General features: G+C 32.3%; 1 protein-coding gene across 1 annotated transcript in view; it reads right to left on the bottom strand.

Annotated features, from left to right (window-relative positions):
* Window positions 1-5,101: 5,101 nt before the first annotated feature.
* The window catches only part of LOC111705581 (uncharacterized), a 26,008-nt gene continuing 18,122 nt past the window's right edge, over window positions 5,102-12,987 (bottom strand). Inside the window, exons 9-20 of the mRNA XM_023478172.1 lie at window positions 10,957-11,024; window positions 10,836-10,900; window positions 9,021-9,100; window positions 8,937-8,964; window positions 8,804-8,875; window positions 7,336-7,411; window positions 7,145-7,230; window positions 6,750-6,836; window positions 6,105-6,173; window positions 5,854-5,912; window positions 5,643-5,696; window positions 5,102-5,208 (exon numbers count right to left, since the gene is read on the bottom strand). Coding sequence (XP_023333940.1) covers window positions 5,172-5,208; window positions 5,643-5,696; window positions 5,854-5,912; window positions 6,105-6,173; window positions 6,750-6,836; window positions 7,145-7,230; window positions 7,336-7,411; window positions 8,804-8,875; window positions 8,937-8,964; window positions 9,021-9,100; window positions 10,836-10,900; window positions 10,957-11,024 — 781 coding nt within the window. The 3' untranslated portion in view covers window positions 5,102-5,171. The remainder of the gene's footprint in view (window positions 5,209-5,642; window positions 5,697-5,853; window positions 5,913-6,104; window positions 6,174-6,749; window positions 6,837-7,144; window positions 7,231-7,335; window positions 7,412-8,803; window positions 8,876-8,936; window positions 8,965-9,020; window positions 9,101-10,835; window positions 10,901-10,956; window positions 11,025-12,987) is intronic.

The following is a 12,987-nucleotide window of genomic DNA, read 5'->3' as shown; positions in this document are numbered from 1 at the left end:
GCAGACTAATCAATAGGGAATGTATTTTATTTTTTTTTTTGAAGGGAAGGGGTCAAGGCAACTGGAACTGTTACTTGTAGAGGCAGCAAATGGAGTAACCCCTGCTATTCAGGGCCTGAATATATGTTCAGGGGTAATTACCCCTAGAATTCTAGGGAGGGGTATTTACCCCAGGATTCTAGGGGGGGTATTTACCCCCAGGATTCTAGGGGGGGGGGTAAATAACCCCAATAACCCCCCTTATATCCGCCACTGGTCTCATCCTTTGTGATTTTTAATACTTTTTAAAAAAAGTTAGACACATTTTCTTGGTGGTGTTTACAACACAAGTGGATTTTACTTGCGCGCAATTGCTAACCCCTTGCGCGTAAGTAAATTTAATTGCGCCCAATTCATTAATAATTGCGCGCAAAGACTTTTCTTATTGTAAAGACGAGGCGTTGGAAATTTATAATTGGTTATTTTGGTTGCTTGAGACTCGATCGACATTAAAACAGGGAATAGGAATAAAGGGAAAGGAAATGGCGCTGCAGTCTGGCATGAGAAAGCCAGTCGCACTGCTTTGCAGACAAGTTCGGTATTCCTTACACAAACTCTTTTCGTAAAGACACACAACATAACTACAGTCAAGGAAATTTTATTTTATAGCACAGGTATTTTACCTTTACCTGAGCTGATCTTACAGCAAAAACTTCAATTTATGCATTTATTCAATCATTCTCTATTGCCTAGTTCTTTTGATGAATTATTTATAAGAAATGCTTCACTTTTTGGAAACCTTTATTTTATGAGAAATTTAAATGACTTTTATGTGCCGGGAGTAAGAACAGAATTTCTTAGACGATTTCCTTTTTACTCATTTTCCACTGCATGGAATTTTCTTTCGTCTGAATTTAAAGAAATCGCTCAAAAATCCATTTTTAAACAATCGTTAAAAGCCAAACTTCTCGATAATCTTAAAGATTTTCAATGTGAAAAACTATTTTGTAATTCTTGCTCCTCCCTTTAACTCTCATTTATTTTTATGTGTTCCACCCCGAGAATGAATGATTCCTGTACGTTTATGAACTGTATCCACTCCAGTGGCTCCAGCTCCCTCCATCCCATGAGCGGCATGACATCCAGCAGCACCTCTTCAAGTCAGCATCATTGCAAAAACTGACTCTCCAGTGGGAGGCTGCGTGTTAAACCGCCCCTGGCTATCAATGCCTCCCCGTCTTAAGTTTCATAAATATGTTTTAAAATATGATATTTTCTATGTTTTTGCCTTGGGACAAATATATATATTTGATTTGATTTGATTTGAAATTGTAGAACAATGCTGACAATTATAGTAAAACTTGAATAACGAGTAATTTATTGTAAACTTTAATCAAATTATATTCTTTGCATGAAAATTTGGATTTCAGTGTTGACTTAAAATGAAAATAATATATTACTTGTTTTTAAGTTAACAATTAATGATGAAGAAATGTGCTCTCCTAGACTGTACAAATACCGAGATTCTGAGATTCTTATGTACTGTACATACCTACAGTACACGCCTTCGGTTCGGTATTCCTAACACACACTCTTTTGGTACAGACACACATACATGACGTTACCGCCCCCCGCATTAAAACTTTAGATATTTAACATAATTATGAATGTGCTAAAAGTTAACTAAAATTAATGATATTATGTATTTAATCATTTGTTGGATAGGAGGATCGTCTGGTGAATTAAAGCTGAATTTGTAATAAATTAATTTGTGAATAATTCTGATAAATTCCGATTCGTTGGTTTTACTGCCAAGCAAAGTAACATGTATGATACCCAACTGCCAAGCTAACCAAGAATAGGAGAGTCTGCGTTTACAATACCAGCAGATCCCAAAAAAAGTAGTTTGGATGAAGGCTCTTTAATCGGATCATATGAATTCCTTACACTGAAAGATCTCAGTGTGTAAAAGCTATTACATTGTTAAATACATATTATGACGTTATTTTTCAATAATTCATTTAAATCAGGTAGAGAGAGAATTCAATCTTGAATGAAAAAGTAATGAGATAATTGATAACTGTTAAAAAGTACAAGGTTACTTGCATAAAAGATATAAGACATTAATTTTCTTCTTATAAGCACTTCATATACTTCAAACCAAAAGTAAATGTTCTAAAGGACTGAGAGATGTAATTTCAAGTAACCAACCCATTACAGGTCCTTTCAACAACGGTACCATTTAAACATTTATCTAGGAAGATATCGTCGTTATTTCATCTTAAAAAGTGATGAATTCTGTAAATTATGTTCACGTCATCAGGGTAAATATAATTCACTGGGTTTCTGGAGAAGACGACATTAGTTGCTACCTTTGTCTACTCGAGAAAATGCGTCAAATTTGCGTAGATTTTCTGATGCGCTATCTTTAATTAGCAAAGTCTTTGATAGCGCGCAATAAACGCAACAAAGTTTCCCGCAATTGTGCGTTATACCGCGCAACTTTCTTGCGTTTGTGTTTTTAAATTTTGATAATATGGCACGCAATAAATGCAATTAATTATTACGCAATTCCGTTCAACAACAAAAAATTTAATGTAAACATTGTTAGTGGTCAGTGGCATACAAATTACAATAAACTGAACTTCACTAACATTTCAATCTAAAATACTAAGAAAATTGAATTTAAATTTAATCTTTTGTTTTTTAATATTCTTATGCAGCATGCTAGTGATAACAAGAAAACTGTGGCATTGAAAGACGACATTGTAGACTCAAGCAGACCCATGTAACTGAATAAGTGATTTGATAAGAATTACTAATTATACCAATAATATAACAAATACACGTTTTCCTTCATCTTTCCTCTCTCCCCTTTCACATCCACCTTTACCTTTTCCTCCCAATTTCCTTTTTCTCTCCCCTTCTGTCCCTTTCCCTATCAATTTACCCTTTCTTTTCCCCTATTCCCTTTTCCTTCCTCTTTCCCCTTAATCATCCCATTCACATCCCCTTTCCTTCCAACATCCCCTTTCCCATCCTCATCCTCTATAACACACCCTTTCACCATTCCCTTTCCTTCCCTTTTCCTTCCCCTTCCCCCTTCTCGTACACACATGGAAACTTGCATAGACTTCACTTATCAAGGGGGCACGGAGCCCCTTTAGCCCCTCCCCCTGTAAATAATTGCCTCTCTAAATTATGCATTAAAACTTAATTTTCTATTATCAAAAAATATTCTTTTAATTTAAAACAGACAATAATAGGAAATAAAGATTATTCTATAAGTAGTGTCAATGAAATTAAGACTTGAGATCCTTGAGATCCTTGAGATCTTTGAGATCCTTGAGATCCTTGAGATCCTTGAGATCCTTGAGATCCTTGAGATCCACCCTTTTTACGGGAAAACAAAATTTGAAGAAAAAGATGATTAAAAAAATAATGAAAGTGTTTCTATAAATTGATTATTATATTTATTAAGTCCATAAGTCGAGAAAATTCGATGATAATTGCTTTTTGCTTTTCCTACTTTTAAATAATTTACAACGTTGCATTACAGTTTTTTTTTGTAAACTGAATTTTCTCATATTCCACATTTCTAAAAGGTAAAGGCTTTAAAAAACCTTAATTATGTTTTAATTTAAAAATTGTTTGAAATTTGGAAGGTCATAAAGAACGTAATTTTAGACGTTGCATAAACTTTACTAAAAAGAATAAATTTTTGTATTAACTTTGGAACGATAGAAGACAATTTTCCTCAGCTATAAAATATTATCAGAAGAATGTTAAATTAAATAATTGCCATAGTCCACACTCTCCTTGAACCAAGCATTTTAACTCCATAATCCCGCTGCGACAAGCAACAATCGAGTATATAATTACATAATATCTACAGAATCTACATCAACAGTCTGTTTAACAAGAAGTTGTCGACATTCTTATTAACAGGAAAAGGTAGGCGGTCATACGCCTAAAAATTTTCCCCTTCCATGCCACATATTAGCGTTTTTTGTGTTCCGGCAGCCATAAGCCATGCAACCGTTCAGTCTTCCATGCAACAACATTAGTGACTTTCGGCAATTATTACGTTTTCAAATGATAAATTTCAATGATGCTGAATGTTTGTTCCAATAATTTGTTCTGCATTTTCGTGATAGCTCTATTTTTATATAAAGATTTGAGAGAAATTTCGAAAGAGAATAGAATACAAGTTTTACAATCGATCTCCGATCACGGATTTTTTAATGGAACAAACCATATCTTTGATTTACGTGTTTTTTCAGCTGCAAAAACAGATTTCTTTGATTACTCTTAAATTACAAATATTTGTAATACCTTGGTTTTAACATTAAGAGTCTAAAGCTTTTTTTCGTCAATCACATGTTCCATAAAACAGGCTCTTTGTATTGCTACTAAAAACAGGTTTGGGGCTGCAGAATCATGATACAACTGTCTATTGTAAACAACTTAGGAAAACTTCATTTTTAGAGTTTTACATCTCATTTTTTTATTAAAAACTTCAAAATTTTTACGTTGAATTGAAACTGTTCGTTATTTCTTACATTTTCATCAGCAGTCGTCCCTCAAGCTTATATGGTAGAATTGTTGAAACGGTTTTGGGGGTTGTTTTACTTGACTCTTTTACGTTACGATGAGTTAAACTCAGCACACATAACTTTAAAATTATGCATATAATTTTAATCAGTGATATTAAATGTAAGAAGAATTAATTTAATTTTCAGTTTCAACGTTTTAATTGCACCTTTTTTACCGTCATAGTTTATAAATGTCAGAACTAGAGGTATTATCATACTTTTAATAATAGTTATTTCAATTATAAAAGATGAGCTTCAAGTTGATTTCCTGTCATTTTACAGGGTGCAAATCACCTAAAAAGACGCAATTCTGCAATTAAAACGTTTCTTAAACTACGGTTTACATATTAAATTTCTAAAATACTGCTCTGAATATTAAATTAATTAGTCTACATTAGAGCTAAAACGGAAGTTCAATCCATACCTGAACGCTATGCTAGAACGTTCATGAATGTAAAAAATTTAACTGACAGTCATTTTTGAGTTGGAATAAAAATATTGTAAAAAATTTTTTCTTGAAAAATAGTTTATTAGCTAAAATTGATTAATTGACTTGGCAATTACAAAATTAAATAATCTAATCAAATCACAATTTTTTTACTTCAGCTTTTGGGAATCTCGAGCTGAGTTGGCCCTAAAATATGAAAAGAACAATTCACAAAATTTTTTTTTTGGAATGATGCTTTACACTTTGGATATTTCAAAGTATTTAATCATACAGTTTGAAATATCAAAGGTTAACACCATCAGGTTACAAAATTAAATTATAGGGATACAGAAATAAATATTCAATGTTTCCAGATTTTTTTGTGTGTCTGTGTGGGGGACTTTTATTTGGATAAGATAATCCCGCCATTTTCTCTCAAGTTATGTAACGAAAAGTATTTTTATGATTTTAACATAAATAATCTACTTTCTAATTTTTTCATATCACTCAACTTGGAATTTTTAACCCAAGCTGAGAACATTCACGTGGTTTTATTGAGCTTCCCAATCAAAATTTGAGGCAAATCACACAAGAGACGCATGAGTAATGATCTGAAATACAAGCAAAGAAACAAACAATACCATGATGCCCATTGTTGATCCTGCCATCCATCTGATCCTGATTGTTCTTCAGCCCTATTAATAAAAACAATGTGTTATTTATTTAGGATACTCGAACAAACCTTAGCACATTTAGGTTAGATTTTTTGTAATCACACATAGCCAAAGGTCAGTTAAACATTATTAAGTTTAAAACATGCAAATTATTCATTATATTTTAAAATATACAAGCCTGGTATCCCTGAACTGTACATCATTTAGTTCACAGTAGGTCAGGTTAGTTTCCTCCTTCTAATAAATAAACTTTGCTTAATTATAGAAAAGACAAGAAATTAAATTTTCTAACAAATGTTGGTTTATAGAGAATATGAGAAAAACAGCCCTTTCCAACCTAACATTGCAAATTTTGGAAATCAAAAATGAATTGCCCAAAATGAAAACGACGCACTACTTTTATATGGAGGATATGTCACGTGTAAATACCTTACTAAAGAAGTTGGTTGGAATCTTTTTGCACCTAACAGTTATCAGACAAAGAACAGTTATCAGCAGCTAAAATAGAATAAGTTATTTGTCACTTCTATATATAAATTTGGCTTGTCTGGGTGTTTGTTTATTTGTTTATTGGTATCCAATAAACGTCAAAACGGCTGAACCGATCGGGCCCAAATTTTTTGTGGGACATCACGTGACCACAGGGAAGGTTTATGAATGATCAAAATTTCAAATATTTGTTTCCATCAAAATTCGATCTTCATTAAATTTTTGAAAATTTTAAAAATCCACGAAATTTGTTGTGAAAATCCGCGAATTATTTTTGTTTTGTTTTACGATGTACACAAAGAGAACATGTTCACAATTAATTTAGAAGATTGGCGCGAATCGCCTAAAAGGCTAGTATAACAAATTTCCTTATTCTAATCACTATTTACTATTAATAAAGAATGAGAAAATCAGCAAAGTTCAACTGCAGGGACAACAAGGTTTTTCATGTTCAAATGACAAATCCCGATTTTTTTATTGCAATTTTTATTAATCAGGGGTCATAATTTGAATAAATTATTATCATATCAAAGTAAATTAATGATGCAGGTTTATGCAGATTTACGTTGACCAGCAATAACCTACCGCTCCTGATATAACTGAAAGAATTATAACAATGAGCCAGGAAGGTCTCTCGGTTCCAGAATGAGGGTGTGATAACTTCTCAACAAACTAGGAAAAGGAATGAATACAAGGTAGTGTATAAGTTTTACAAAACCAGATCTGATAAAGATTCGAGATTACCAGTATTTTTGCAGGTCTAAAGTTCAGATGTCCTCATGTTGATTAATTTAAGTGCAAAATGATAGAACTGAGATACTGGGAAAAGGCACGTCACGATAAATTATAGATTGTCACTATTTGTCCGTGTCAATTTAATAACATAGAAAGTTTTAATTTCCTCTAAAATGTCAAAGATGCATGAACAACTGTTTTTTATTCAGATTTGATCGACTAATAGTATGAAGAGCTTTGCATACCTTATGTGATTTTTCTGCAGCTTCATCAAATGCAGCCTTGATTTTCTTGTTATACCCTGGCTCAGTGTCCATCATCTTTTCTCGTTCTAATAAATATTCTTGAATAATTTCAAACTGGTTTTTGGATAATTTTAAACAGTTTTATCAAGTATGTAAAAAAAAAAATTATGGTTAAGGTTTGACCAGTTTACCTAAATCCTGCTTCAGTTTGTGGATATCGATGTTCAAAGTTTCATGTTCTTCATTGTTTTGCAATCTCTCAAGGTTCTAAATAATTAGTTTCTATAAGATTTGAATCCGAAATTAGTAATTGGATAAGTACTTTATGATAAGCCTCGACATCAAAGTGAAGTGATTTAACTTTTCTTAAGTTACCTACAGAGTTGTTAAAACAAATTCAAAATATAAGGAAACGACTATTTGTGTAGTTTGTATACAGAGCGTCCCATATCATATTAGATTATCTCCAATCTTTAACACCAAAATAAACCCTTAATACTCGAAAAACTTATCATTTTCCGCATAAAAATGCTTATATAAGCCTTATGTTATTATTCAAAATGATTCCTTCTAATGAAATTTTCTAATTAGTCCCGAAAATCGTAATTTAGACCCGTTCTCGGTCTAATATGATGTGGGACACCCTGTATTACAGTTGCTGCCGCTGTATGTTCTAAGATATAGAAATCCTTTTACGGATTTTGCACACATTTAGTTCACGTTCCTCCTCCATCCCTTCTCTCTCCACATACCGATCCTTCGTCAGGATAAAACAGTTGAGATGTGAACAGCTCCGGCTCGGAAAACAACCTGGCTCCTTCATGAAGATACAGATACCTAGCCTAGCAACAGGCGATGCTTACATCCAGCCCAACAATGTCAGAGAGTTCCTAGTTTATCTGGCTTCCAGAGGCATCATATGAATTTAAGTATAGGTATTAATTAATCACTATTTAAAGTTTCATGGTTGAACTGTATTTTAATTGTAATCAATTTGCCTAGGTTTAAAGTTAAAGGGTACTGAAGTGTTATTGAAACTAAACTAAATCTAATCCGTTCTTCACTGCAAAACTAGTTGATATTGATAAAGCCAAACTTAATTCTAAAAGTAAAGTTTGAACTTCCATGTTTGGAGTTAGAGAGCAAGTATGGGTATCCGACTTTGCCTGGATCTAAAAAAGTTTCACATCACAACCCTGTCTTGTAACCCCGTTGTTATTTATAAAAAAAAATTATTAAAAGATTATTACTGATTTTATCCAAAGGGTTAATTGTACAGTTTAATCTTTGCATGCAGTTCGTAGGACATGTTTCTGCCAACCCCAAATTAAAATATCTAACAAAGTTGCAATACATAATTTATCGCACGCGCACCTAAATTTTTTTGATAAGCATAAGTGCCACAGATCCATTACACGCAAATAAGGTGGATAAGAGATAGAATTCAATTAGCTAGGAAAAGTATAGATCGAAGAAAAAATTTAAAGATTGATAAATAAGAAGCATACAGATGAAATTTGTTTAGAATGTAGTCCCAGATTTTTGGACAATTTATATCTAATTTGACAATTGTCACCTTCTGAATGAAACCCAATAATAAAAAACTCATTTTTCCGTGATACGAAATATTATGGATAAATAACTGTATTTAAATTTTACCTTTTCTCCGACAAGATTATGGATTCGCTGAAGTTTTCCTGATCTTAATCCTGTGGAAAATTCTTCCTCATCCTTTGAAATTTTAACATTTTGAGTTTCAAAACTTGCAACAAAATTACTTGAAAATTCTCACCATAATCATCTTCTCGTCAGTGGAAGTTCTAGAATAACATTTTCTTAAATCATGCACAACTGCATTTAAAGCTTTTTTTCTTACTTTTGGTTTCTGAATTTAGAGATTGGTTTCCTGTGGATTGCTTCATCTATCGACTCTACCTCCTCTTCTGAACTCCAATTCTAAAAATAAAATTAATTATCAGTTAATTTGATTACTCGATTACCATTGCTGGTTTAGCAATTGGAATCTCACACAACTACAATGCTTGTGCGAAATAAGATTCTCAAGTGTAAAAGTGGTGCCGCTGGCAAACATTTTTTAATCTATTCTTAAAAATCCAATCTCTCCTCTTGCGCTCCTAGTTTTTAAGCCGCCCCTGTTTCCATGTCAAACACAGTTTTGAAAATTCTGAATAAAAACATTTATTTGCTACGATTACCAGTTAAATGATGTTTTTTATAAAATAAATTCTTGTTTTCAGTGATTTATTTCGTAAGTTATCAAGAATTGTAAGGGTTTCTGCGAATAACACAATTGAACAGGCACGTCATTCATGATTAGGGTTTCCACGAAATGGCTAAATCTTTTGCGCAAAATTTGCGCTATTTTCGCGCAAATTTTTTTTGCGAACTTTTGCGCTATTTTTGCGCATGAAACGCAACGAGTTTTGCGCGGTTTGCGCTATTTTTTGCGCAATTTGCGCAAAACCGCAAGTTTTACGCAAAATGTAACTTTTTAGGCAAATTGTCAAAAATTTATATTCTAAGCTTAGAATTAAACAACTGAAGATTTATTCCATACATAAAAAAAATATTAACATACGAGTATGATAACGATTATACTACACTCAATTGGTTACTTCCAGTTACAAAAAGTTTAAATTAAGGGACCAAAATTAATAAAATAGAAATTAGAGAGTGTGAAACTTGGCAATATTTTAATCCTGTTAAATAATTTCAAGTGACCCAATTAAAAGCTTTGCATAATCAATTATGAATTATATTCTTAAATTTGTTAAATCAAATTTCTGAAATCTTTTCAATCTCATATAAAATAATGCAAGAAAGTAACCAATGCTTGAAGAATCCACTTTTAGGAAATATGCATGTCCAAAACTAAAATTGTCGAGAAAATTGTGAGATTTGAACTCTTCTTAACTGTCATTGGTCAATTATATAAAAGTGACCAATAGGAAGACATTCCAAAAGAAGATTTTTCCAGAATTGAATTCTAAGAAACACACACCGTCACCAACCGTTTGATTTTTACAAAATTGCGGAAACTCTAGCTGCGGAATTGCGCAAAACTTGAGTTTCGCAAAAGCGGAATAGGGCAATTTTGCGCGAAATGACTTTTGCGAATTATTGCGCAAATTGTTGTTTTTTTTTCGCGCAAAACTGATGCGGAAAGAAAGAAAAATTTTGCGTTTCGTTCCGCAAAAATTGCGCAAAAGTTTTGCGAATGGAAACCCTATTCATGATAAGTGAAAATTTTAGAGGGTACACTATTATTTCACATTTAAAAGAAAGAACACTATAGAACGCATTCTTAAAAATATTGGAATTATTTGTAAAGGAATTTTTTTAAAAGAACATTTAAAATCAGGATCACGTTCTTATTATCAAGAACGAGCTCTAAGTCGGGAACGGATTTTTAAATCAGGAACATGTTCAAAATCATCTAGAATTAATTTAAGATTTTTTTTATATAGACATGACCTGGCCCTCTAGATGATTTAGAACACATTCCTTATTTAAAATGCATTTAAGAATGTGTTCCTGACTTAGAACATGTTCTTGATAATAAGAACATGTTTCTGATTTTAAACGTTCTCTTTAGCTAATATCCGTTCTGATCATTACAAATATTTTTAGGAGCGCGTTCTTTTTACTTTACTTTTACTTTAAACACAACCTGATTAAGAAGCTCTAATTGTTCAATTCTGTTCTTTGAAGTTTTTAAAAATCCGTCTGCATTCTCTGAAAAAAACATGAAAACGTACTTTGAGCTGGATAGATCAGAAATTTTAACTTACCAATTACAGATTGAATGAACTTCTTCTCCTCCAAGTTAAATCTGTGATCTAATGAATCAATCTGATCTCTGAACAAAAATTGAAATAAGATCTGATCAAACATCAATAATGGATACCCCTCCCTGTGCAATAAAAGTTTATAATTTAGATTTAAATTTGAAATTTCCTATAATATAAAATTGTTCTGCTTAAACAATGTCGCCTTTGAACTTGCTGAAGACGACCATTGAAAGTGAGGAAGACGAAATATCCTCAAACTTTATAGGTACCTGGTACTGCAAAGTTATATAATAAGGTTGCTTGCTCTCGATGCACTTCAATATACAGAGAATGTAGTCTACTTACAGCATAGATAGATACAATTTTCTCGAAATAACGCTTTGTTTTTGCATTTTTGCTTGATTCATTTTAGCAAAAACGCGACAAGTTTGCAAAATAGAGACTAAAATTTTAGCATTTTTTGCGCACGTTTCGTTCGCTGGAAACCCTAGGCGAGAGTGACGTCATATGCGGATTCTTGCTATCTATGCTAAACAGAAGACGTTTTCCGTAAAATTAGAGTATGCGAGAGTAAGCAACCTTATTTATACAACCTTGGGGTAGTGTGAGCGAGTTTAATAACAATAGTTCTGTTGCTATTCTTGACAACAAATTCAATTTTAAGTTTTGTTGCAGAATCACCAATTTTTCAAAGACTGTTTTTATGTAGGACTGGGAAATCTTTTTTTTTAACAAACGGTAAGTTTTAAAAATCAACAAAACATTTCTTTAACGAACCGCAAAAAAACATTATTTTTGAAATTGACCAAAAAGAGGCTAATATAAAAATATCTTTATAATTCTTTGAACAAGAGTATTGGCATGACAGGAGGCGTTTAACTTACAAATTTCATACTGAGCTAGACTTGGAAAACTTGACCACATAGAAAATAACAATAATGTCAACAATTAATATGATTTAAACACCTCTGCTCAAGTATTGTGTACAAATGTTCAGTATGTTTTCCATTTGTCATCATTCCAATTTAAAAAAGACATTTGATCCTGAAGTCGTTTCATTAGTGGTCAACCAAGGTGCTAACTACAGGATGAAAAACTTATTATTCTTCTGTACAACCAGAGCTAGGAACTTTAGAATGGTGGATATGGGGATTAATGCTTCATCCACTCTTTTTCTTAATCTCAAGATTAATTAACCGATCGAGATTAAGGATATTATATTCTAAAGTTTTCAGCTCATGTGAGGGCCTCTATACAGAGGATAGAGAGGATAGTGAGAAAGAGTAACAGTATCTTCTTAAACACAAATATATTATAGTTCTCAAGGAAGTTGGTATAGCAGAATATATTAGATAAGCATGGAGACTATAGAATTGAAACTGAGAAACTCTAAATGACGGACAGGAAGGAAGAAAACTTTGGAGCATCCAGGAACATTCCAAGGAGTATTGAGGGAGATTCATTAACAGCTTCTTCAAAAGAATAGTCTTAATCATCATTTTGGAGCAGAACATAAACTCAAAAGAATAAGCGGAAGATGTTAAATTTAGTTCAAACATGCCAGTCAAGAAAGGAGAAAATTCTTCAAGGAGTACTGAAATCTCTCAACCATACCGTTGCTCCGAAGGTGGAACAAGGAATTCTTAAAATTAGAAATTTTAAGAATCAGGCACAATTCTTTTCAAAAGGAAGAAGTTAAGCAGTCTTAGGGTGGCTTTAATTCCAAACCTGGAAACTCATTCTGAGGTCAAAGCTTGAGGTGTTTGTATAAAATGCCTTCTTTTTGAGCGAAAATTTTATGTTTTTTTAAAAAGTAAATGGTATTGAAGGTTTTAAAAGCAGTTTTTGTACATTTTCTTTACACTTTTCAGATTATTAAATGCCTTTTTTTCGAAATTAGAAAATGTAAATACTTTCAAACTAGAGGTTTTTGCAGTATTGAGATTTGAAATTCCAAAATGAGAATATAAAATTTCAACTTTTATTTTCAAACTCTGGTATTGGCGGTAGTGAGATTTCAAAATCCAAAAT

This window comes from Eurytemora carolleeae, unplaced genomic scaffold (assembly GCF_000591075.1).
Source record: "Eurytemora carolleeae unplaced genomic scaffold, Eaff_2.0 scaffold654, whole genome shotgun sequence".
In the NCBI taxonomy this organism is placed as follows: domain Eukaryota; kingdom Metazoa; phylum Arthropoda; class Copepoda; order Calanoida; family Temoridae; genus Eurytemora; species Eurytemora carolleeae.
The sequence above is the reverse complement of the archived record's forward strand: the minus strand, read 5'-3'. Positions and strand labels throughout refer to the sequence as shown.